General features: G+C 29.9%; 2 protein-coding genes across 3 annotated transcripts in view; one reads left to right on the top strand and one right to left on the bottom strand.

Moving 5' to 3' along the window:
- The window catches only part of LOC129230326 (uncharacterized), a 54,704-nt gene extending 51,128 nt beyond the window's left edge, over positions 1-3,576 (bottom strand). The window contains exon 1 of the mRNA XM_054864724.1: positions 3,511-3,576. Within this exon, the coding sequence (XP_054720699.1) occupies positions 3,511-3,576 (66 nt within the window). The remainder of the gene's footprint in view (positions 1-3,510) is intronic.
- A 2,276-nt stretch (positions 3,577-5,852) lies between these two features.
- Positions 5,853-25,361, top strand: LOC129229657 (COP9 signalosome complex subunit 6-like). 2 transcript variants are annotated; one of them, XM_054864014.1, is made up of 10 exons: positions 5,853-5,939; positions 9,331-9,510; positions 11,679-11,810; positions 12,369-12,457; positions 12,548-12,610; positions 15,213-15,260; positions 19,709-19,823; positions 20,589-20,782; positions 23,489-23,557; positions 25,197-25,361. In XM_054864014.1, the coding sequence occupies exons 2-10, from the start codon at positions 9,366-9,368 to the stop codon at positions 25,266-25,268; spliced, it is 927 nt and encodes a 308-aa protein (XP_054719989.1). In that variant the 5' UTR covers positions 5,853-5,939; positions 9,331-9,365; the 3' UTR covers positions 25,269-25,361. The 2 variants fall into 2 exon arrangements, with proteins under 2 accessions (XP_054719989.1, XP_054719990.1); XM_054864015.1 differs by having other exon boundaries at positions 20,595-20,782.
- The last annotated feature ends 319 nt before the right edge of the window (positions 25,362-25,680 follow it).

The raw sequence follows: 25,680 nt of genomic DNA on the forward strand, positions 1-25,680 counted from the left end.
CATCATCTGTACTCTCATGAGAAAGTAAATTTAATATAAGCAAGCTGAGCAGCCATATGTAAGGATATAATTTTTTGGTGATGTTTCATTCATTTAACAAGAGATACAGCAACCTCTTAAAGTCACAAATATTTGAGATTAGTTCCTCCAATTGCTGATAAGTTTTTCTTTTAAAAATTTTATTTAAAAAATGATTAAAATACATTTACAAATTAATTAATAAAACAATGCATCCAATTAAAGATACCCACCCCGAGAAATAAATACCGTTGTGCTGAGAAATGACAAGGAATATCCAATGCTGTTTATTTGTGCTAAACAACATTAGATATTCCTTGTCATACGAACCCTGGCCCGAAAATATGTATTCTATGAGATTATCAGAACATTTCTGGATGTTTGGATGTTTTATTTAGCAATCCAATACGGGGTGATCATAGTTAAAGTTCTGATTCCAAAACCTTTTAATTTAAAAAGTACTGGTCAGAATGACTTGATAAATTCACCAGAACTGTTGAGGATATGGGAATTTGTTTAGCTAAGAAATAAAAAGTTCCAACGCTCAGGGTAATTTAAGAAGAAAAGCCTGTTAAAGCAATTTTTTAATCTTGCAAAATGTCATTATTTGTAAGAAGTTAATAGATTTTACGGGTTTAAGAAAACATTATAATTCAATACACAAAACTGAGGTAAGGGGAGGTGGGGCACATTGGTCCGCTTTTTTACTTATCATTTTTTATCTCATCAAAAAATTTAATGATCAGTTCAATTTTCAACAATAAGCTTTACTAAATACTTCTCAACCCTACAGATTTTTTATTGGAAGTGTTGAATTGATAAACTTTTTTTATATTAATTTTTTAAGGGAACCTCGTAAAGTGGACCGGTGGGGCACGTTGGACCGCATTAACTTAAACAACATTAGTTATAATTTTAGTGATAAATACTATTAAACTTGGTGGCTACCTTATTCTCTGTTGTGTGTAGATTGAAAAATATTAAGTTTAAAGATCAATATAACATATTAAATTGATTTTTTGATAAATCATCTTCATTTAAAAACAGCAATAAGCATTCACCATTAGTACATAATTATTTTTTAAAACTCAAAAGAAAAATCATAGAATATTGTTATAATTATTGAGATTTAAGGGAAAAAAAGTTTTAAAATTACGTGGGGTAGGTTGGTCTGCTCCAATGTGCCCCACAAAGAGTGGGTCAACCGACCACACCTTCTTGGTCTAAAAAAGTGATGTCATAATTTTTTTCCTTTTGACAAAAAATGAAACAATTGCCAATTATTATGAACTAAAGTAAGTTGCATTAAGAAAGGAGTTCAATTTTCCCCCCAATCTTGATAAAAACGATTAAAAAAAAAATTTTTTTTTTCGAGTTTTCTGAAAATTACTCAGGATTACTGAAATAACACTTTCTGGAATAAAATTTGTTCAATATAACTGTACCATGTGATTTTATTATAGGATTTGTAGGAACATAGGTGCTATTTGTTGGACATAAAATAAGAAAAAATATATTAATAGTATTAAAATAATTGAGACTGGTTCAACATGCCCCACGGTCCAACGTGCCCCACCTCTTATAGAGAAAACAGTGAATTTGGCAAGAGAAACCTAATGAGACAAACACTTTGTATAAGTTGTTCAATATGTCCCCCACATTGTTCTGATCTACTAGTTTGGAAGCATAAAATAGTTTGCTTAATATCAGAACGAAGAGCATCTGTGCTGTTGCTGGATCTCTGGGGCTTATTTCAGATGTAAAGGATTAGCTCCAAAACAATGGGCACCTTGACCGTGTATTATATCTGGGAACTTTTGTTCCTGTGTCAAATGAATTCCCCTCATGAGTATTTTGGTGAAATATCCATTCTGACCAGTTTTAAAATTAGTGTTCCTCTAAACTAGAACTTTTAATTATAATGACATATATATACACAGAAAATTTGTCACTTGAAAGAAATAATTAACTTAATATTTGTACTTTTAGGTTTTTTGAAGCACCAAGTTCAATTAAGGAAGAAACTTGTTTCCAGAGAATTATATTATAAGCTTCAGTTGTGATCCAGGGTGCATACAGTTTCTCTTTGGCTTCAGCTTCTTTTCTAGTTGATGGTGATGAAGATCTGATAAAGGATCGCCAACTATAATTACTTTCTGCCTCAGAGACTTCAATTCGAGTATCCTTTAAAAAAAAAATACATTAAGAAATTTTGAACTACTTTACAAACATGAAACCCTATAAATTTAAGCATGAAAACCAGCTGCTCGTGGCTAGACACTGCATTCAGGGGGAAGTGAAAAACCCCTACTGTCCAGCAGAAACAATCTCCAAACCCAATCAGTCAAATGATTGATGAATGATTTTATTTAGGGAGCCATGTTGAACTTGAAATCGTATTTCACGAGAAAATTTGCATCTCGTGATAGAAATTTCAATCCCATTGCATCTTGTACACATTTTAATATTTTTGACAATCGGAAGCTGTTTTGGCATAAGCTACTTTAAATTAGCTTATTTTAAATTTTATTTTAATGAATAATAAATACATTTTTTTTCGGAAGACATGCCGACATTGCACACGGGATTCGCGAAAAATTACTTCCATTGTTTGAAAGTACCTTTCAAAGTTTTGACAATTAAAAACTATATTTTTAATCCCAAAAATGAATAAATTCTGTTTACATATTTATTTATTTTAATTATTTTTAGCTTATAGTAATACCACGCATCAGAAGTGAAAATTTTTGCAAAACGCTAACTTAAAAGTTTCCACTGTATTTTTTTAAATCAGCCTTTGCAGGGTTTTTAGACATTGTTGCAAAAACATCTCAAACCTTGGCAACAAGGGATATTTTATAGCATGTTGCTGTATCAGTGATGAAAAATGCTGTGCAGTGACCAACTGGGCAGAGTTTCCGCTACAGTCGCATTTTTCGCATAATGCGAAAACACTATCTGAATGGCGAAAATAAAGCAATGCATTTTCGCTTTTTTGCTCAAATAAAAAATAAATTAATTTTTTAAAAAAAATAGAAATGTTTGATCCTAGTGAGGAAGCATGCATGGCGATAATCAACTTAATCTTTTTTAAATCTTAGCTAAGATGTTTAAACTACAATTAAGTTCAATAACTGTTAGTCTTATCCAGCATTATGACCCCCCAATAACTGCTTTATTAGGAGGAGGGGACTGCAACGTTCTAAACAACAATCGTGTTTTCTTTTTTTATTTTATGTTTAAAAAAAAATCGCTGTTGTACTTGTTTCTTCAAAGATATCACAGATGAAATGTGAATTTTATTTTCAACTTTAGATGGAACACACTGAGGCATATATAAATATATGAGAATGCATAACATTTTAGCATTTTGCTAACATTTTTTCCTCAATTTTAGCTTTTATGCTAAAGAACTTTTGAACCCAGCTTAAACCCTGCAACTGGGTCACCTCAAAATAATGCAAAATCACTGGATATAATGCTTTGCATTACTTCTAGTAATGCTGAGCTTGAGACAGTGTGGAGTTCCAGGAAAGCTATCATAGGCATGAATAGCATGTCTTTAAAACAAGACACACTTGAAGCAAGGTTGAGAATCAAACTTAATGACCAAAAAATAGCAAACAAGGATTTCAGAAAGGCTATAATAAACGTATAGTGGCAGGTATCCATTAAAGCCAGTTGCTCTAGTGTCAAATTTTGCAGAATTAAATTGTTCAAAATATACTTATTCTTATTTTTAGTTTTGATCACTGGAGTAGATGCTTTTTAATATTAATGTTACATAAAATCTAATAAATCTATGCTTTAAAAATATTCAAAAGTACCTATCAAAGAAAATAGCTTATTTTTTTGCTTTTAACAAAATATATTAATATCCCTAGTGAAATGTCCCCGCTATTAGAACTTTCAATCCTTTAATCCTATGAAGAATATAAACTAATTCTTTAAATGTATCACAGTTTTTTACACTTTGATTAATTTTTTGGCTTAAAATATGCATTACAAGTTGAAGTGCTAATTTCCTCTTCAAAAATAAATTTTATAAAGTACAATTATTTCTCCACATCCAAAATATGTAATGTGATGATGTTAAACATGTATAAAATATCACATACAAGCTGTGACTAATTACTGCAGAATCTTTTCCAAAAGTTACTAAGTAGTTTTACACCTGTCTACTGCACTAGTATATCATGTTTTATAGCTATTGAATGGATCTGTTAACTGAAATTTTAATTAGCATTGAGATTAGCAACATTATATTTCAATCCAAATCATACTCTAATTTCTTCAGTGAGAAAATGAAAATAATGACTGGTACTAATTTTTATTGGGTGGGTAGGGTAAATATTTTAAACTTAGTCTACATGTATATATAAATATATATACAGAGACACGTGGGTGGGTGTGTAAGGCTACCAAAAATTTGAAGTGGCTACCAAAGTTTTTGGCGTTAGTAGCCAGTGGCTACCAAAGAAAAATACCAGTCTACACCTCTTACATGCATATACATACAGAGGCAGAAATTTGAAAAAAAAAGTCACTAATCTAATAGATCAGCCAAAATAAAATTTTACTGTTTCATTCAAACTTTTAGTAGTTCATGCTTGTCGTCATTGCTGTCATGGTTTTGAATATTCAGAGATTGAAGGCAAAAATGTGTGAAACAAAATTAACAAAACAAATGGAGTCAATTGGAAGTTTTTAACAGACAGGTCTGAGCGTCTTGGGAGGAGAATGAAATAACAAGCATCTTTCTGAACACCAATAGGTACCGATTAAAGAATTAAGCCAACAAAATGAACAACTTGTAGCATTTAGAGACTGAAGTTCTGCACCTGTTTTGGGTTTGTCAGCTGACATGTACCAATGTTTGCGAGCCTCTTGCTAATGTGCTTTATATATTTTTAGCAACTAGCGTTAAGATATACTCATCTTCTATACGAGGGTATCTCCTTTCAGCTGATGAGCCCAAAACAAGGGTGAAATTGCAGCCTGGAAGTTACAAGCAATTTTACTAGCAGTACTTATAAAAAAGTACAGTCAGAGCTACTTTTTGTTAATTATCTCTTTATCTATGGATTCACATCCTTTTTTGAATTAAAACAGGGATTTTTAGCACAACCTCAAACAAGTATCTATAACTTTTACTGCTATTTTGTACTTTTAAAACAGATCTGGATTCCCAAAAGATCTTTCTCACATAACTTCAAGGCATCTTAAAAGTGAACGAAGCTGAAGAATTTCTTAAAAGATTCAAACACAAAGACACATTTCAGCACGCAAAATGATTTAAAATACATTTTTAAAACGAAGCGCATCATCTCACCTCAGTTTGAGTGGAACATTCAGCACAATAGTCGATACCGCCAATCGAAACAACGTTAGATGTATGACACACTTTACAAGGCATGGTCTGTTTAAGAAAAATACATTTACAAGATAAAAACTGGACAAACAAGAATGTTTTCAATTAGTATTTCTACATTCTCAAATGCAAGAATGAATACGATAAAGGCAAGAAAAAACCCAAAATAGTCTAAATTCGTTCAATATCTGTCAAAACATGTTTCGCGCAGATTTGACATGTGCGCGAATTTTGCAGAAGTTGAAATCCTGCAAATCCATTTAAAAAAACAAATATTTTCTAAGGTAGATAATTCAGTTTATTTCTTTGCTGAGATTCAATTTGAACTGTTTTTGCATTTAAATTTTGAACAATACATCGTCAAATTGTCCCGATATGGCATTTTAATAAAATTTGCCATGAATATCCCGAAAAGCCTTGGGATAGCCATGGACACTTCATTGTTTGAAGCGAAGTGAATTAACTAGTGTCTTAAAAAGCATTGAATGTTTTTAATGCTGTTTTTGTCAATTCCAGTGATTAAAGTTTGATTTATTTTTGAAAGTGTCAAGTACGTATCATTTTTTAACGTCCGCGGCAAAAATTTTGGAATAATACTAGTGTGCAAGAACAATGTTACTGTGCAATTGGTTAAAATCTTGAGAAGTTTTTCGAAAGTTAAAAGGAGCCGGAATCATAAGTCAACATTTATAAATCAGCATTTAAACTACTAAAATCCTTTACTGCTTACAATAGAATGGAAGACAGTTGTAGTTCTTTATTACTATTATTGAAGCGATATTATCTGTTGATATAATAACATGCAAATAAATATTTAGATGTATGTTATAGTTTGAAATTAATTTTAAGATTTAAACTTCTTGAAATCACGTTCCTTTATTTCCCTCCTACTGATAAATTTGAGTGTAGATTGCTATATCAATTTTATGGACAGCTTATAATCTCCTTTTCTCCACTTATTCTTAAGATGCCTCTTTTTAGTAGCTTCTAATGTAAGAAATATTTCTAAAGTAGTTGTTGAAGGAACTTTCTAACATAAGTGCTGGGTTCACATAAAAATAATATTATCAAAGGACTAAATTTCCAGAAGTAGTTTTCTATAAAAATTTTGATCGTTTTTTGCTTTACATGTCTCCTTCAATTTCATCGTAGGATACGTACACTAATTTTAACAAAGGCAATGTGCTTAGTATAGAGCAATCCCCTCATTTATTCTGAGAACAACTGATCTGGGTTCCATTGTCTGAGCTCCCTTATTGTATAACTCTATGTATATTGTTACTCAAGTTCATGGTAATAATTTTTTCCTCAGTTTAACAAATAAATATTCTAAGTTAGAAATCAAGCTTTGATGAAATTTCTAGTTTTCATGTAGAGCATTGATAGAATATTATGATTAGAAGACTAGGAAAAACTTAAAAAATGCATTTCAATTAATTTCATGATTCTGGTAGCTGTTTATGATATTTTTTTTGCAATAGTAGAACTTCTTATATTGCCAAAGAGAAACCTGGCACCTTTATATTATGCTAATGTTACATTTTGCTTTTTATTTATTTTAAAGAAAAATTCTTAAAAAGAAAGACCTTCAAAATTGGATAAGTAAAATGGTTTCCTGTGTAGTTAAGTAAATAGTATGTGTCGGGACATATTGGTCTGCGTTTCTACTTTTAATTTTTTATCTCATGTAAAAAATTAAATGAGTACTCTAATTTCCCGTCATGAGTTTCATTAAGTAATTTTTCATCATCCCTAGATTTTTTAGAAAATGTTCAATTCATTAACCTTTTTAATATTAATATTTTAACAAAAACTTTGTGAAGTGGATCAATGTGCCTTAAACTATTGGTTATATTGTATTGGTATATTGGTCACAAGTACAAAAACAATGAAGTTCACAGTAAACAGGCGTTGATTCAGGTTTTATTTTATGGGCCTTCATTTTGTGTAAAAGCAAAATATGCTTATGAACTTTCTTTATTTTTGTTAAAAAGAAATTATCGTCAATTTCCCTTTTTTACCTGGAAAAAAGTTGTATCAGGTAAAAGTTTAATTCTATGCAACATTTTTTTTCTCAGAAAAATCTTTCGCATGATATATAATAATATTCTTTCAATCACTAAAGAATATCAAATAAAAGTATTTCAAAAATGGATTCCTACAATAAAAGAATCTCCAAATCTGTGGCAATAACGATATAACAAATTTACTGGCATATAAGAAACCATTGAGACAGTTTTACAAGCAAGTCTTTTTTTTGAATTTAGAGAGATTTTTTTAAAATAAATATTTTGTTTTCAAAACAAATAAAAGAATTAAGTGCTTATTAATTAAAAAGCTAGCGGTTTTTCCAAAACAGATTCAAACTATTCAATTTTCAATAAATTTTTTAAGTATTAAAACTGAATTAACAATAAATAAATAAATTATCAGATTAAATAGCGAAACTAATCATCTTAAACCTGCATATATATCAAAAATAAATTCCATCCTTTCAAATGATTGAAATATTTGCAGGATGTAAAAAAGAGTGAAACATCAAATAAAGTTAGATCTAAAATGAGTAATTAAATTTTAGTAAAGACTACATAAAAACAATACAAAAAATTCTCAAATTTGCATAATTTGTAACTTTTTTTTGACTTAAATAAATAAATAAATAGAATAAAGAAAAAAAAATTAAATTCTGTATAGTTTTTCATATTTTGTGTCACCGTTTTTCACGCCCTTAAGAAGTTTATTAGACTATATTTATTTCCAAAAATCTTTATAAATTTAGAAAACATAAGTGAAACTTAAATGATATTGGCTTGAATTGACTCAGATGTAAAATGGATTAGAATTTCCGAGTGGGTGTGGCAAAATGACATGTGTGCAACCTTTCAGTTGCAAAAATTATGAAGTGTACAAACAGAATTATAAATGTCCTAATGTCCAAGTGATAGAATCACTTAGTAAACTAAAACCAATGAGTTTTAGAGAAGTGAATCGAATTAGATTTTGATATGCGTAAAAAATTGGGGGGCAATGCATAGAAAAGCTAAAATGCGTAAATTTTAAATCTAATTCGTAACATTTTGTTAAGTATGCATGTTTTAAAACTCAATTCCCTTGGCCAATTGTCAATTTTCATGATTTTGAACATTTTATGTTAAAAATCTTGACTTTCTATTACGGAAATCGATCTTAGCCGAAATCCATGATTTTCTACGACTTTCTAGTTTTGAGAACACCTTGTAAAATATATTTATTTTAGATGTATTTCGTCATTAAAGCAAAATAAACCAGCTGAAATATTAGCTAAATTCTGACTTACTGTAAAATGAATTTTCGAGGTTGAAAGGGGGGGGGGGTTGCTTTTATGGTGCGAATTTTAGCGAATGTGCCGCTTTTACGATGAAAAATTTTATGAAGGGGCCGCTTTTACAATGCGGAATTTTATATAGGGGCCGCAAAGCGGACCCAATCTGGGTCAGAATCAACTCTGATAAAAAGTATCAAACTGTCCTTGAACATGCAACTGCTATATACTTATAAATCTATCTACAGTGCAAGATAATGCCCTTACCTTTGAATTATAAAGTGTACAATACATATTGTTAAATGATAAATAAATTACACAATTTCAGTTTAATACTCACTGTAGAAAAGACTAAGTCTGATGTGCAAATTAAGCATTGATAAATTCCGAATATTATTTTATAAATTTGAAATGATCTTAGAAAACAAAAAGAATGCAAACCCTCTGGTTCTAAACGGTGTGCATTATAATATTCTTCTACTGGGGTATCAGTTCATAAGAGTAAGTTTGTAAGCATTACTCCTAGGAGCATATTCTCTAAATTTTGATATTACTGATGTTTTAAAATATGTGTTAATAAAGCATGTGCTTTCATTTTGAGAATATTAAATTTGAGCACATTTTTTTTTGTTTGTTTTAGTTTCTCTTGCCGTACTTTTTATATTTTCTATACTTATGGAAGTGGATGATGCTCCAAAAAATGTACTTGCTGCATCTGGCACCACAGGCAGTGTTTCAATATCCTTGCATCCTTTGGTGATAATGAATATTTCAGACCACTGGACCAGGGTTAAAGCACAAGAAGGAACGGCTCAACAAGGTAACAAAGTTTCAAAAATATGGTTAATGAGTGAGCTAAAAAATATATATTTTTTATGATATTAAATACTGCTTGCTAGTTATGACTTGGCTAACATAAGGCAGTTTTCAGCAAATTCTTTTAAGATATTGGTCATAACCTTCGATTAACCTGATTTTAGTGATAAAAAATAATTGATAAGTTTCAAACTTCTTTTCAAATATTTTTTCCCATTATTTGTTTATCAGAATAGTAGTTTCCCAATATAAGTTGCTGAATCATATTTTTCAAAGCTATGGGCCATGTGTTGATGGCATTCCAATCCACAAGCCTTTTTTTTGTTGTGTGTGTGTATGATGGAGGGGCGGGGGGTAGGAATCTCCCTCTCCCTCCAGATCTCATCCTCTTCAGAACACACAACTTCAAACCATATTGCTAATCCTAATATTTAGTTGTATTACAAGAAAGAACTCATTACCCAGGGAGAAAATTTTGGTTATGCCAGCTTTAGTGTTAAAAGTAAACTTTCACTTTTTTTACAAAAAAAAAAAAAAAAAAAGTTGGTTTGAAACCAATTTTATTTCCTTGAAATTTTTTAACATAAACAGCCAAGTATTTTGGCGAGTGCCGAGTGCTACTGTCCCGTCCCCCCACAACTCTGATGATACCTTGTTTTAAATAGTTGTTTTGGCAATGATGCATGCAAAAATGCATTTTCACAAATACATCAAAACCTCATTTCTGCTGGTACTGCGCTTTCCATCTCATGGCATTAATATTCTTCTGTTTGTGTGTGCTTTATTTGCATTGTATAGTCTTATTTAAACTCCTATCATGATTTTTTTCTTTATGACAATCTTTAAAAATTAATTATTTCTGCTTACTCTCTTTTTGGCCAAATATGCTACCTGAGCAGACTCTTTTTTAAAATTTAAAGTTTCCAAAAGATAACATTACATACGTGCCAACCCTTCCGGATTTCCCGGAAGTTTTACGGATTTTTATGTCCTTTTCCGTTTTTCCGGTTATGAGCAAAATCTTCCGGATTTTTCACGTTTTGTAGGAAAAATAATTATCTCGCCAATTTTGGCGCTAACGGTACTTTTTTGGAACGCGGCATCGCGTTTTAGGCCAAGTAGCCAAGGAAAGGTTGCCGTAAGAAAATGGCACGAGAAGCAGCGAGGCAAGATTATGACGTCACTGAGTGATACAGCGCATGACTTCATCGGGATCCAATCAAAGCAAGCGTCGCGGCGGGCAACTAGGGGCACAATTTCGGCGCCAATTATCTTCTCATTCTCTCAATTCGAGCTGTTTTTGCTTCGTTCTTTTTTTAAGATGAGTAACAAATGTTATTTCCAAACTTTTAAAGAAAGCAATAAAAGTAATATTTACTAAACGAAAGTAATTTCAATTGATATGAAATTCATAACTAATATATTGTTAAATGTAAAGAGGGTAGGTGTCCTGTTTGATTTTATTTTGCGTTAAAATCTTGTGGATAAAAAAAAAAAAATCTTCCAGATTTTTTTTCTCGGAGGTTGGCAGGTATGACATTATAAAAACAATCAGAGTAAGAGTTTTACGAATGCATATCTGAGAGACATCTCTGAGATATTAAACCATAAATGAAAGTTAAATTATCGTTATTTTGCTACACTTTTGTTTTAGACGCAAAACGGTTTGTGATCTGAAATTTAAAAAAAAATTTTTTGTTGCAGTCTCCAAAATGGTTGGGCTGACAACACATTCTAAAACTAAAAATTATTTTTTTAAAAAAACCCTTTTAAAATGTTTTTTTTTTTTAATGATGTCAATGATTTTTGTATGCATAGTTGAGAATAGGGAGAGTTTTTAAGAAGGGAGTGGAGGGGGGGGGGTGAGCTTTGTCTTAGTTTTCGGTAATTTTACACTGTCTTTGGAAAATTTACTTGAATCCACGATCACTCCTGTTTGAGCAGAACATATGCAAATGAATGTACACTTGAAAGTGCCACATATGAGCCATAATGATTTAAATAAGAGATTACTAGATTTTGCTTTTGATATTTCATTTTAGTTAAGAATTTTTCATAATTAAGTGTTAAGTAAAAAAGAAAATTTGAGCTTGTGTGCTTTGATGTATATTACTTTTTATATCTCTGTATGCAAAGAAAAATTATAACTTCAATTTTTATTTTTTATTTCAGTTATTGGAGCTCTTCTTGGGAAACAGAAGGGTCGTAACATAGAAATTATGAATTCATTTGAATTAGAATTTGACAAAATTGAAGGTGATGTAGTAATAGACAAGGATTATTATACAACTAAGGAATCACAATGTAAGTTTATTCTGTATGTAAGCAAATATTATAAAGATTTATCTTTTTGCCTTCTTTTATTTTTCACAAAACTTTTTGGGTGGACAGTATTTTATACAATTATTTTGTTGATGGAATGCAAAAATATACTTCAGTTATATGTATCACAAAGTTCAAATTCAAAATGATTGTTATGATTACTGAAGTAATAGTTGTGCTTTTTCTATCAATTGGTCAATACAGTCTTTCGTGCACATTGGAAAATCAATTAAAATAATATGCATATTAATGTAATAATTTTTCAATGTTTCTAACTATTATAATTTGTCATTTTGTTCCTGAATAATGGAATATCTAGCTTATTAGAATAATATTTGATGACAAATTGACTATTTCATTAAGCATTTATTTTATTTTTTTTGTGAGTTATAGAATCTTGAAAGAAGAGTTTGCACATAATTACAATCTGACACAAAATTTATGAGAATATGTGTAATGCTTTTAGTTATGAATGTAATGTACCCAAATTATTGTTAAATAATTGTTTTATGATGTTTCTTTTTCTCTTTATTTCTATAGTTAAGCAAGTTTTTAGTGAATTAGATTTTGTTGGTTGGTACACTACGGGTGATGCCGTGAACGAATCAGACATAAAAGTTCACAAACAAGTATAAATTTAATTTCTGGCTTTAAAATAGATTATTTTTATTACTGAAATATTTTGATAAAAATTTTATTGAAACTGTTTTATGTTTCAGATATGTGAAATAAATGAAAGTCCTGTTTTCTTAAAGCTTAATCCCTCAGGTAGACATACAGAGGTAATAAGTTGTTTCCATTTATATTGTTCAAAACATTTGTATGTTTTCTTTTCTGTTGACTTCAGTGTTATTTTATTAATTGTCATTATCTTCAAAAGTTTTTAATATTTTAAAAAAAATTTAGATTTGTAGAAATTATATGACAGTTCTCAACTTTGATCTAAATATCCTTAGATGACAACTATAAGAATCTTGTTACAAGAAACATTTTGACTTTACCAAAGCAAAAGGTGGTGTCCTTATTTTTGTTCCTGAAATGTATCAAAAATATTTTATTTATAACAAAATATTGATAATTAAAAAAAAAATTCAAAATATGTTAAATTACACATTGAACTTTTTAAGAGAGAGTTCAACAATTACATATTCTATTGAAATGATATATTTGTGGTTAAAACATTATTCCAACTCTGAGTGAAAATAACTAATTAGTAGAGAGATGGAGCATGAAGTGACACCAGCTGTTGCTGAGTTTTTAACTCTCACTTTATCACTTTCATTTACGTTATCACCAGGGGCGCCGACTTACAAAAATTATTGGGGGAGGCCAGATGTCACCGGTGATCTAGAGATATAGAATCCCCCCCCCCTTCCCAGGGTAAGGGCAAGTTCCAATGACTTTCTTCTGTAAAAGTTTTGGATCTTTGTTCCTTGAAAATGCCATTTTGCACATTTTCTGGTTTTGTGTAATTTACATAAACCAACAATATATGACATGAGGTTTTCAAAGATAAAGAATCTAAAAACACATTTCCTGGTTCAATTAGACCATTTCACTATTCTTAAAGGACATTTTTATTGTACGATTTTTTGGTGAGCCGTGCAGTGAACATATTGCTTGTGGCTGTTTATCTAAAACCAATTTTTTAAGTCCACCGAACTTCTCCTTCATGTTTGACGCACTGTCATAGCTGTCCTAATAAATTTGAAAAAGGAAAGTCTGGGCAAACAAGTACATTTTTAGTATATTAAAGAGAGTCTTTACCTGGATATATGGATTTAAATATTGACCTACAAATTCTTCAAAAATTTCACAATTCTCATTGACGCTCCTCAAGTAAAGCATTCACCACTCCCCATAAAAAAAGACACACAAATTCTTAGGGATGCATGCCCCATGAAGTCTGCTCTAGTGGTTATCACATTTTACTACTCATATTTTAGTGCAAAGTTTTAGGCTTTTCACAAGATATCTAATGGATCCGAATATTCTTGTGAATACACATGTTATCAAGATTTTTCTTTTCTCAAATTATTTTTCAAAACTAACATTCATACTTAAACAGAGTTATTAAAGGAAAAATATAACATTCATCCTTGAAAAATGACAAAAATGAATAGTTTTTTTTTTAATTTTCAGATACACTTATCAAAAATATGCTAGAATTAAAGCATTCTTGAAAGTAAAACTGTAGGGACATATGCATGAACTCCAAGCGTGTTAAATCACCAGGAAAAAACCTGTTGCAAACAGAAAACTTTTCTGTGTAATTTTAGTTTTGTCACAGAGAGTGAGAATATTTTTTGCATTAGCAACTTAAGTTTAATTTATAATTTTGTGCAGTAACAGTATTATCTCATACGTACAGCTGAAGATCTTTACACTTCTATTTTCTCTGTAAAAATCCGCACCATTGATAACATCACTCCAAATATATAAAGGATGTTTCACTAATACGTGGAATGAGCTGTAGCAATTTTTTTTTTAAATTCTTTGTTGTTGTAATAAAATGAATTTTTAATATTAAAAGGAGTATATTTTGCTTTTCAGCAATCTCATAGTAAACTTCTTGGCTAATGAATCATTAATTTCTAATAGTTTCAATCGAAAAAAAAAAAAAATCTTTTGAAAATCATTTTTTTTTAAAGTTTGGATCACTTGTGTGTCAACTCTAAAATTTTCATGTCAAGTATGCAGCAATATTTTTACCACTTCAATAAGCATGAAATGAAATGAGGAAAAATAGGGGCTCAACTGAATCAAGCATGGCTGTCAGAGGTCTATTATATCTATCCTCTAACAAAAGTCTTAAAACAGCAAAGTTCAGCAAGCACCTAATCGGAATGTCATGACTCTCGCAAGGTTCAAATATATGTCGACCAAGCTGTTCAAAACTATAGACAGACATCACTTCACAATCACATAACGTTCGAGTGAGTTTCCTCATGAAAAAAGCAACCCTTTCAGGGTTGTTTTACAAGCATTTTTCACACGTTAAAAATTGGAAATTCGCCTGAAGAATATAGTCTAACTTGTTTTTATGCCTTGTATTTTAAATAAAGGTTAGCATCATGGAAAAAGGCAGTAAGGGTGAGAAAGCAATTGGAATTAAAAAAATATTACATTTTAATGTTCTTTTTCTTGGAACTCAGCAAGTATTTTCACTCCTTGAAAAATCTTGGAACTATGTCTCTGTTAGTATATAAGTTGATTCAACATAATATTTTGTATGTATTTTCAAATTATGTTCATTGTTTTAAATTTTCATTGTTACTTTTACTAAAATTTGTGTTTTATTGATTATTTTTTTAAATCATTATTTTGTGTGCTTTTAATACATTATTTTATAGTTATATACTAAATTCAAATATTTGTTTCTAGCTTCCTGTTTCTATGTATGAATCTGTTATTGACTTAGTCCATGGGGAAGTATGTAACACTTTAATGATTTTCTATTCTTTAAAATGCTCTTGCTGAAATCATTTTTTTTTAAAAATAATATTCTTTACTATTTTACTTATAATTATTTTTAATTCTGAATAAGTATTATTAAGAGCAACCATATATTTATTACTTCATCTGAAAGTAGTTTACACATAATACAAATAAGTATTACAGCTAATATAACTTAAGTTCAATATGTACAATAGTTTGCAAAACATCAAAACTTGTTCTATGTTAGTTACTTTTATTAAAAAATGAGCAAAATTGAATTTTTATCATTATTTTTTTTCTTATTCTGTGGTATTGATCTTAATTTTTGCTTAAATATAGCTCTTAATCAAATCGAACCAAGAATGAAGGGATATGATTTACATTTTATGTGTATAGTTCATGCTTTCTAGTAAAGTTTTGTTTAAATTCAATTTTAAGAACTTGATTGAGTGTTAATTGCAGTGTAATTAATTGATTATTGGGAAAAGATATATAGTTTGACAAATTTGAAATATATTATTATTATTATTTTTTTTTTTTTTGGAAAACATGTTAGGAATATTATATTAATTTTTTTTTCACCTTTAAAAATGAACTTATTAAATGCAATTCGAAGTAACCATTAAAGTAGAAAAGCAAATTTTGTTGTTTTTTACATTTCCGTAATTTTTACAAATTCAGTCTTTCACGTAGTTTTGTTTCCATGATTCCGTAACTAAAAAGAAAAAAAAAATCCCTCCTTTAATATTGGCTGTAGTTAATTTTACTGCTCTTTACACTTTGGAATCATGCTTTTCTAAAGACTTGTCCTAGTATTCTAACCCTGATTATTTTGCAATTGATGCTTATTCACTATTGTCACTTTGGCCTTTTGAATCCTTAAAGTATGCAAAAAAATGAGACTGCTGGGTCCGTTTTATAACCTCTAATTTCATCAACTCTGATTTGTGTTTTTTTACATTAACATTTTCTTTTCCAAATCTTCAAAAACAAAAACTTCTCCAGTTGTACAGTAATCTACTTTGTATCTTGTCCAAAATTGCAAAAACAATCAATTGGCGCATATAGCCTATTAGGGCTCTTGCACCAAAAAACCCAATTAAGCCAACCAACCAAAACTGCAACAACTGGGTTTTGTGGTTCAAAACATTTATTCGTAGTGCAGTTTTCAGAGCTATCAATCTGGCAAGTTAAATATTTGAACAATTGACTCTAAAATCGTACAGTTCATTGAAAATTAGTATAATATCAACTGTAGAGAATCAGCAGCGTATTTTAGGGATGGCTCATGCGACCAGCCCCACCCCGTCCTTCCAAAAAAGGGGGGGGGATAAATTAATTTAACTATTTTGTTTATTATTTTTTAATTGTTTTAAAAGGGTATTCTAGTCTAGAAATTCAAAAAAAAGGATTTTTTTTTCTCTTCATATTTTCAAAGTTTAGACCTTTAAGAATCAGCCGCAAAGAGGATTTACAGAAGTTTGAATTATTTTCGGAGTTATAGCTAATTTTGTTAAAATACAGAAAAAGCAAGCAAACGAGATCAACAGAGTGACAAACGCTTCGAGGTACGAGATTCCGAAGCTGCCAAAAAAAAGGCAGAGCTGCTCTTATGGCTGAAAGATCTGCCAAAAATGTAGCTTTTGATGTGTAGGACGAAAAAATGTGTAAGGCAGGGATGGCTGTTCAAAAAAATATAAGTATAGCATACCATTAAACCACTTGCCCAAAATGCGACTGCAAACTTCAAACGCGTTTTTCTCGAACTACTTTTCCTAATACGGTTAACAAGATATCTCAAGTTTTAATGCACTGATTTATTTGAAATTTGGTGCAGACTTTCTTAATACATATCAATTTTGTTTCCATGTAGGGGTTTCTGTATTTTTTTTTTTACTATTTTTAAAAAATTACTAAAATTGAAAAAATGACCCTTTTTTTTAAAACAAAAAGACGCCATTTTATTTATTTATTTTTTTTCCATATGGGCTATGTCTAAACAATTCTACATTCTTGTTTAATAAGAATCAAGCTAGATTTCATGTTTCAGATCACCAGGAGGATTGGAATCTTGTCAACCAGTTGACACCCTTTTTTTCTGAGTCCCCACTTTGCTGGCCTCTACTGATTTAAATTTTTAATTTTTTCCCACACTATTATACATTTTTATACTTCTCAAGTATCAATAAAAAACTGTTAAAAATTTGATAGAAAAATGGTTATAGTTTTTTTTTTTTTTAATTTCACCCGCAAAATCGCCTCAAAATCAAGCCTCTAGACTAGAATACCCCCTAAACTCCTTGGTTTCAAATTCAGTAATGGAACGTAGTATATATCAAGATTCATCCATTAATTCTTCTTTGATGGAATTAATAGTTAACATTTAAAAAATTATATATACAACCGTACCGAGAAGAGTCATTTCAATCCAGGAAGCTATTTGCGAAATGCTAGATTTCTTTTTCAGCTTATAAAAAGTGCAAAATGAAAGAAATCACATGGTAGTTTCTTAGCAAAACCATAATATTAATGGAAAGGGCATGTAGTTTCAGAATGTTATCTCAACTGTATCATGGTTTTAAGAATGAGTCATTAATAACCTTGCCTTCATGTTATAATCATTATGACAATGTTCCTAATTAAAATAACTTATTTTATAGCATCTCGGTGAAATTATATAAGGTTTGATATTCAGTTGACTTGAAATGTTTTACCTCTACATTCAAAGTATATTAGTGCATGATATTTGTGTACTTAAAAGTAGATTAATTGGGCTTAAGGGATCCTAAAAAACATTTTAAAATAATGTTATGAAAACTTTATTATGAAACATTGTTTGCAGGGGGGGGGGGGGGTGCGCATTTCAATTTCCGAGCCCCTTCCATAAATTATTTCTGTATCCGCCTCTGCAGAAACATTTTCCTCATTTTATTTCCAAAAGAAAAAAAAAAGAACTTCAGGCCATTTTTAATAAAACACTAGTAGGTTTACATTAGCATTTGAAGTAGTTTGAGGTATCATATTATATCTCCACACGCGCGCGAGTTCTCTCCATTAGAGATATTGATACCTTGTACAAGTTAGCAGTCTGGAAAGGTTAAAAAGAAACTCAGTCATATATGAAGTTTTTTGATTTTCTAGAGCAACAAAACACTTCAATTTAATTGATTGAAGTAATAACCTTTTAACTAATTTAACTTTGAATTGTTAATTTTTCGTACACAATATTATTAGATACTTCTTTAAACTAAATGTGTGGACAGAATGTAAAATTTAGTCTTTTTCTGGGCAAACTGGGAACTGAAAATCTTTGGAAAAAGATTCTAATAAGACTTGGGAATACTATTTTGACTTCAACCTAGTACCATTGCACACACATAAATTGCAGTGAAATAGTTCATCATAGTGATGTTTTCTTTTGAGCTGCTAAAACTCAAAAACAGAATGAAAAGCTGGCAAAGATATTTTTTTAACATTTAATTAACTTTTTTTTAAATGTACTGGGTGGGGGAGGGGGGTATGAAGCATTCAAATTGGTGCATAACGAGCAATCTTCAGCACAATCATACATTGTACAATCAAAATTCGTACACTGTACAAAAAAATTGATCAAGTTGATGACTCTTAATCACTGTTGAAAAATTCTGAAATGTTTTGGGAATTTTGTTTGTGTTCTCTCAGCATTGGCCGTATTTTTAGGTAACTTTCCAATGCATTACCTATTGAGTTCTAATGAACTTCACTTGCCATGATTACACAACATAAAAACATTAATTCATCAAAGATGACTCCTGATATAAACTGAGTTGAAATGCTTCAAGTAAATAGTATTTACATAAATTACTTCAGAAATTTCTCATGTACAGTTAACTCCCGTTTATCCATGTAATTGGGTGGCACAAGTGCCGTGGATAATAAAATTCGCGGATAAGCCGCAAAAATGCTAAAATGAGGGACAAATAAGGTAGAAATTGTCCTTCCTCAAAAATTTGGCTTTATTGATGCATAATACTTTCTGCAAACGGTGAAAATAGTACAGTAAAAATGTTTAGTATTTTTGCATAACAGAACTTAACATCGAAACAGGAGTATTTACGATGAAGAAAAAGTAAGTAAATAAATCTATATAAGCAAATAAATAAATAAAACAAAACAACTAAGTTTAAATTTACAATTTTTTGAGGAGAAAAAAAACAGCCATTGGTGTTTGCTTTTTGCTTTGAAAATGCATGTTCCTGATTGTTAATTGACTTGCAGATAAACTAACCTGTGGATAATCCGCTTACGGATAATCGAGAGTTTACTGCTTAAAGAAAAAAGTTAAAGTGATTTATTTTTGGTACAGAAAGAAATTGAGAAATCCACTTAGTGTGTTTTTAAACTGTTTTAAATCATGACAATGACAACTCAGCTGTACTTCTAAAGTTTTGTTGCTTTTTTAGGCTACCATGCTTTTTGTAGAATTACTATATACACTTGCTACCGAAGAAGCCGAGAGAATCGGTCTAGATCACATGGCTAGAATGTCTTCAAATGAATCTGGTGAAAGTTCTTTAGGTAAGCTTGAATAATTGTTGTTTTTTTAATTTACTTTTTATTGACAGTGTAAATCTGACTGATAAATCATTCAATACAAAATGAAAACACTTTTCAAGCTCAGAATTAAAAATCAGAGCATGTAGGAAAGATAATTTTATCCCCTACTTGCAATTGAGATAGGAAAACCCCAACTGGTACAATAGGCCTCGATATCAAGTCCCTATGCCACTAGTCAGCCTTAAAGAAAGCACCCGTACCTTTAATAGAAAAGAAAAAAAAAATCCCTTAGCAGTACCTAAAAAAACAAGGCATCCTGTATGACGTACATTATAAATAATAAAGTAAAACAAGTATTTGCAAATGCTGTTTGACTCAACCATCCCAATACTGTGATCCAGTTGTCAAGTACACCACTCAAGTGCCAAGTTTTTTTCCAGAACCAAGCCACTTTTTCTATTCGGCATGCAAATCTCTATTCAAACAACCAGTACTGCTATTGATTCACAAACCATTTAATTGAGCATTATTTGTTTAGGATTGCAGTCGAAGAATGTAAACATTTTCCTAAGTTTACTTTGTTTTCCTTTACAATGTTGCAATGTAAACAAAAGTTTAAAATTTGCTGATATCTCTCATCCTCCCCAACCCCCCTGATACCCTCATTTTTTTTAAACATTTCCTTTACAGATAACACTGTACATTGAGTGTAACTGTGGCTTATTTTTATGTGTTCTTTTATTTTCAATGTTTAAGCTTCTGTTATATGATGATATTTTTATTAAGTTGCAGAACAGCTTCAAGCTCAGCATAGTGCCATTAAAATGCTACATAGCAGAGTCCATTTGATTCTTGATTATGTACGAGCTGTTAAAGAAGGAAAAGTTGCTCCTAATCATGAAATATTGAGAGAAGCATATAGTTTATGTCATAGGTTACCAGTAATTTCTACAGAGACATTTAAAGAAGAATACTATAATGTAAGTCATAAAAGTTTTGGAACTAGTTCAGTGTTGATTATAGAATTGAAACTTCTAAACTTTTTCATTGGTGAAGTTGAACTGCATTTTATGTTTCTGTATTACTTTCTTTATTCATAATCAGGTAAATATTTAATTTTTGTGAGGAAATTATTGGAATCAATGAATAAAGATACAGTGCTGGCCAAATTATTAGACTAAGACTTTTAAAAGCAAATTCTTTGTTGATTACATAACTATAGACACATTAACGAACAGGGAAATATTTATCTAATATTTAGTATGGGTTCTTGATGAGCATTTTAAGTCTTTTTGGCATACTTTTCACAAGGTTTACACCATTTCTTAACTTTTTAAAAAAGGAGGTAAAAAATTATTTATACTCACTATTATATATACTCACATACACATACTCAGTAATTACCTAAAACTTTAAATATAACAGAACATGCTAATAAAAAGAACTAGTGAACTGTTTAAGCTGATTGAGGTTATGTTCCTGGTAGGTAGATAAACAAAGAACATAAACAAAGCAGACAGTGCTGCCACCTACAAACATTAAATTATGCTAAAATAACGTAATAATCAGTGTACAGTATGTACTGTATTTTAACAGTAAAATAAATAGTATTTTACTACAAATAGTGTACAAAAAACAAACAAACAAACAAAAAAAACTATTTAGTCTCATAATTTGGTCAGCACTGTACAGTGTTATGTTTAGTGTTGTTTCCAGCAAGCCCCAGACAAGAAAAGGTTTATATTTGAAAGAAAAAGGGCATGTACTTTGTTAAATAATTTTTAGCATTGTACTGTGCAGGGATAGAAATTTAGAAAAATAAGACACTGCTTTAATGGACCAGTGCATGCAAAATTTCACTGGTCTGCACACTTTTAGTGATCCATTCTTGTTTTCTGGTTTAAAATGAGGAAAAATTAAAGGAATAAAGACAAAGTATGTAAAACAAAATTAGCAAGACAAATTGAACCAATTAACAGCTTTCAATAGATATCTGGGCGTCTGAAAAAGAGAAGGAAACAGGCACCTTTTTGAAATGTATGCAATAGGGTGGCAAAAACAATACATTACTATGCCGTAGAAATTTCTAAATCTGTCTTTCATTGCTAAGAAAACCTTAGCAGTGTAAATAAAGATGCCAACTTCCTACAGTTTCAAAAAATGATTCTGCTTAATATTTTAATGAAGTAAAACTAAAATAAAACTTCACTGTTCCCATGGACCACTAAAATTTATATTCTGCTAGTCCCATGGATGTTTTTGTGGTCTCGGAACGGGGGACCACTGCCAATTTCAAGCCTTGTTGTATATGCTGCATTACATTAAAGTCGTAATTCTTAACCTAATTGACTCATAACTAGATTTTTCAAACATAACGCGTTAAAATGAATTGTACCCTTTCTCCAAATAGCAAAAAATACAGAATTCTAAAATAGGAAGATGAAATGCACTAGCTCCACCAAGCCTGTAATGTATTATATAAATTCAATAGAGGACCCCAAATTTGATGCTTGGAAATTCTGCAGTTTTTGAAATTACAAAATTATTAATTTTTGTAAATCAAAATAAAAGATTTAAAAGAAAATTCTGATTAAAATTTTTTTACTAAGAGAGAGAACGTTTTTCTCTATGTCGTAATTGACCCCATTCCTTGGTCCTTGCAGCAAGTGGAAATTCAGAGAAAATATGCCAACAATTTACCACATTTTTGGAGAAACCAAGGTTTTAAAAGAAAGAAAATGAAATGTAATGAATATCTTCAAAAAATAATTGGACTAATACAGTAGACATACTAGTGTGTTAAAAGGTTTTGTTTTTCCAATATTTTTTGAAAAGAGTTGATTTCAGCTTTTTATTAGTTAATTATTGCTTTTAATCTCAATTAATATGTTAATTTTTTTTTTACTTTCAGTGTTATTAGTTAGTACAACTATTGATCCTCACTATTGTTGCTAAAGAAATTTTAAAAATATTTCATTTTAGGTAAAATACTGGAAATTAATTGTTCAATTATGTAAATCAATAGTTAGTGCGTTTAATCTCAATTAATATGTTTTTTTTTTTTTTACTTCTTTCAGTGTTATTAGTTAGTACAACTGTTGATCCTCACTATTGTAGCTAAAGATATTTTAAAAATGTTTCACTTTAGGTAAAATACTGGAAATTAATTGTTAAATTATGTAAATCAATAAATGTTTTGGATATTAGTTCTATCAGTTGTAGCAAAGTTTGAGATTGGATACAATAAGTATTTATCTATATATTTTTAACTCAGTAAATTACTTTCCGGGGAATCGATAATTATTACTATTGCTAATTCCTTTTTTTAAATATGTATGCAAATAACTGGGAAATATATGAAAGAAGTGAAATGTGTATAAAATATCAAATTCAAATTACAAGAAATTGAAATTATGAAATTTTCAGTCATTTGCTTTTGCTTTTTTTTTTTTTTGTTATATCATAAGTGTTTTTGTTTTATGTCATAGTTTTTAAAAAGTAAAATTTGACCCTTATAAACTCAAAATTCATACTTTTTGTATTGTTTGTTCGATATTTTAAAACATAAGTAAATATAATGCTCTGGAATTTGTATAACTCATATTTACTGTGAGGTTTTCTTGTAATCCTATTTTATGAAAATTCTTATGTGAATGAACTCTAATCTAAAGATATTTCTTCTTCAGCAATGTAATGATGTTGGTCTAATGACATATTTGGGTACACTTACAAAAGGTTGCAATACTATTAATCAGGTATGTATATTTATTTATTGGCAGTTTATTATCAAACTGGTAGTTTCTGTTTAAGTCTTGTTTGTTCGAATTAGTTCAGTGATTTCTAAACTTTTTAAAACCTACGCACTCCTTTGTTCATAATAAAATTAATCTTTACCCCCTGCACCCGCAACTTCAATTTTTTGAATATCCAATTTCATAAATGCTGTACTCATATTGCAATTTATATATAGTTTTTATGCACTAAAACACATTTATTTATTATTTTATTGCAATATGAAAAATGAGTATTGATAATTTTACTGCATTTAACAAGTGGTGCAAAATTGCAGAAAAATAGTTGTTGTGAAATATTAATGCAATACTAGCTGAATGCTCATAGAACTTACTTGCTAATAAGGTTGCACTCTACTGTGTACTATTAAGACTGCGGCTATTGTGCACAACTACCATTACCTGCCGAACTGCCACTGTAACAAACAGCATGGTGAAGCCAAACGGTAGAAGCAGGCGATAGCTATAGTGTGATGCGTAGAACTAATCAGTTTGCATTGTTTGTTTTTTAAGTGTTTAAATTATTTTAAGCTTTTTGATGCCATGGCATAACTATAACTGAATATAATCTGATGTAATTATTTTGCTTTAAATGGTTTGCAAGCAAATAAGTTATTCAGTATTTGCAGTTTTGCATTAGTTTTGGCTATATTTGTTAAAATGCTTTAAGAACTTTCAAGGTAAATCAGGATGGTACCAAACTATTACTGTAAACATTTGTAAATTTTCTTGGATGGGTCCTGATTTGTTCCAAAAATGTGACTGGCTTTTATTGGGAATTTTACTTTTAGCAGGAAACTTTTCTGTTTTTTTGCCAAATATATTACTGGCAGAAATTAGGGGAATTAGCTTCTCATTATTTTTCAGAAACATTTTTGAGTTTTTTTTTTTACAGTGTATGGCTAATGCTACTGTTGGCGACAACTTGGAATGGTTCCAAGTCAATGAGTCCCAAATTGGCAGAGTTACATTAAACAAGGTTGTTCAAGCTTCCTCATATTTTCCAAAAATTTCAGTCTTCAGAAATTTTTACTTGAGTCCACTATCACTTATGATGTTATGATAACTCCCTCATAAGGCATAACATAAGTGCTACATTATAAGAGTTTTTTGGCTAAAAAATATAAATATGTTTGAAAATAATAGCAATCGACGAAGTCAGTTAGTTTTGCTCAACAGAAGGTTTAATTGCTTTGGTTAAAAAACAAAGTGATTCTTGCAAGAATGAAATAAAGGCCTGTTTTGCAACCATATAGTCAAGATATTCTGCATAGATTAATGTGATTGTAGGATCAAATTTTCTCAAATCGTAATATCATTGAAGAGATATCGCTGTTTTTAGTGCAGGCGCTCAAGCCTGAATTCAATAGCGATGATATTTTGCTGACTCTTATTTTCCGACACACATTGCTATAGTTTGAAAAATATATTTGGTTGAACTTACCTTGTTTGATTTGATAAAATGTATTGTATATTTATTTAAAGGTTGTGCTGAAATAAAACTCTTTAAAAATGTCATTAAGCAAAATGTTTTAAAAATTTGATATGCTAAAATTTCATTCAAAATTTTGTCTAAACATCATTTCTGTTTCTCATTTTACAGTTTGTAAACAAGTTTAACATCTTATATGATAGGCAAGGAATGGGAAGACGGATGAAAGGATTCTTTTTCTAGAACTATTTTTTCATCATTTTTTAATTTTAATATACATAATTGTAAATCTGCTTATACAATTTTCATGTATGTAAATAAAGTTATTCTGCTTAATATGGGCTACTCTCTTTATATCTGTATTGTTTTATGATCTTGCTACTTTTTAAAATCAATTTGAATTGTATTTTGAAAACAAAAACAAGAACTTTTCCCAAACTAGTTTCAGCTATATGAAAACATGGATTTTGTGGAATTTGCTATTTCTATTAATGTGTACACACACATTTTTAAACTGCTGCAATGGATTCTTGAGCCATTTTTATTTATATTTGCAACACCTTTCTTTTCTCCCACAAAATATTATTGAACTGATGACTGATTACATAGTATTATTATGAATTTTTCTTGTAATGATTCCATATTGATAAAAGTA

Source organism: Uloborus diversus, chromosome 9 (assembly GCF_026930045.1).
Source record: "Uloborus diversus isolate 005 chromosome 9, Udiv.v.3.1, whole genome shotgun sequence".
Lineage (NCBI taxonomy): Eukaryota > Metazoa > Arthropoda > Arachnida > Araneae > Uloboridae > Uloborus > Uloborus diversus.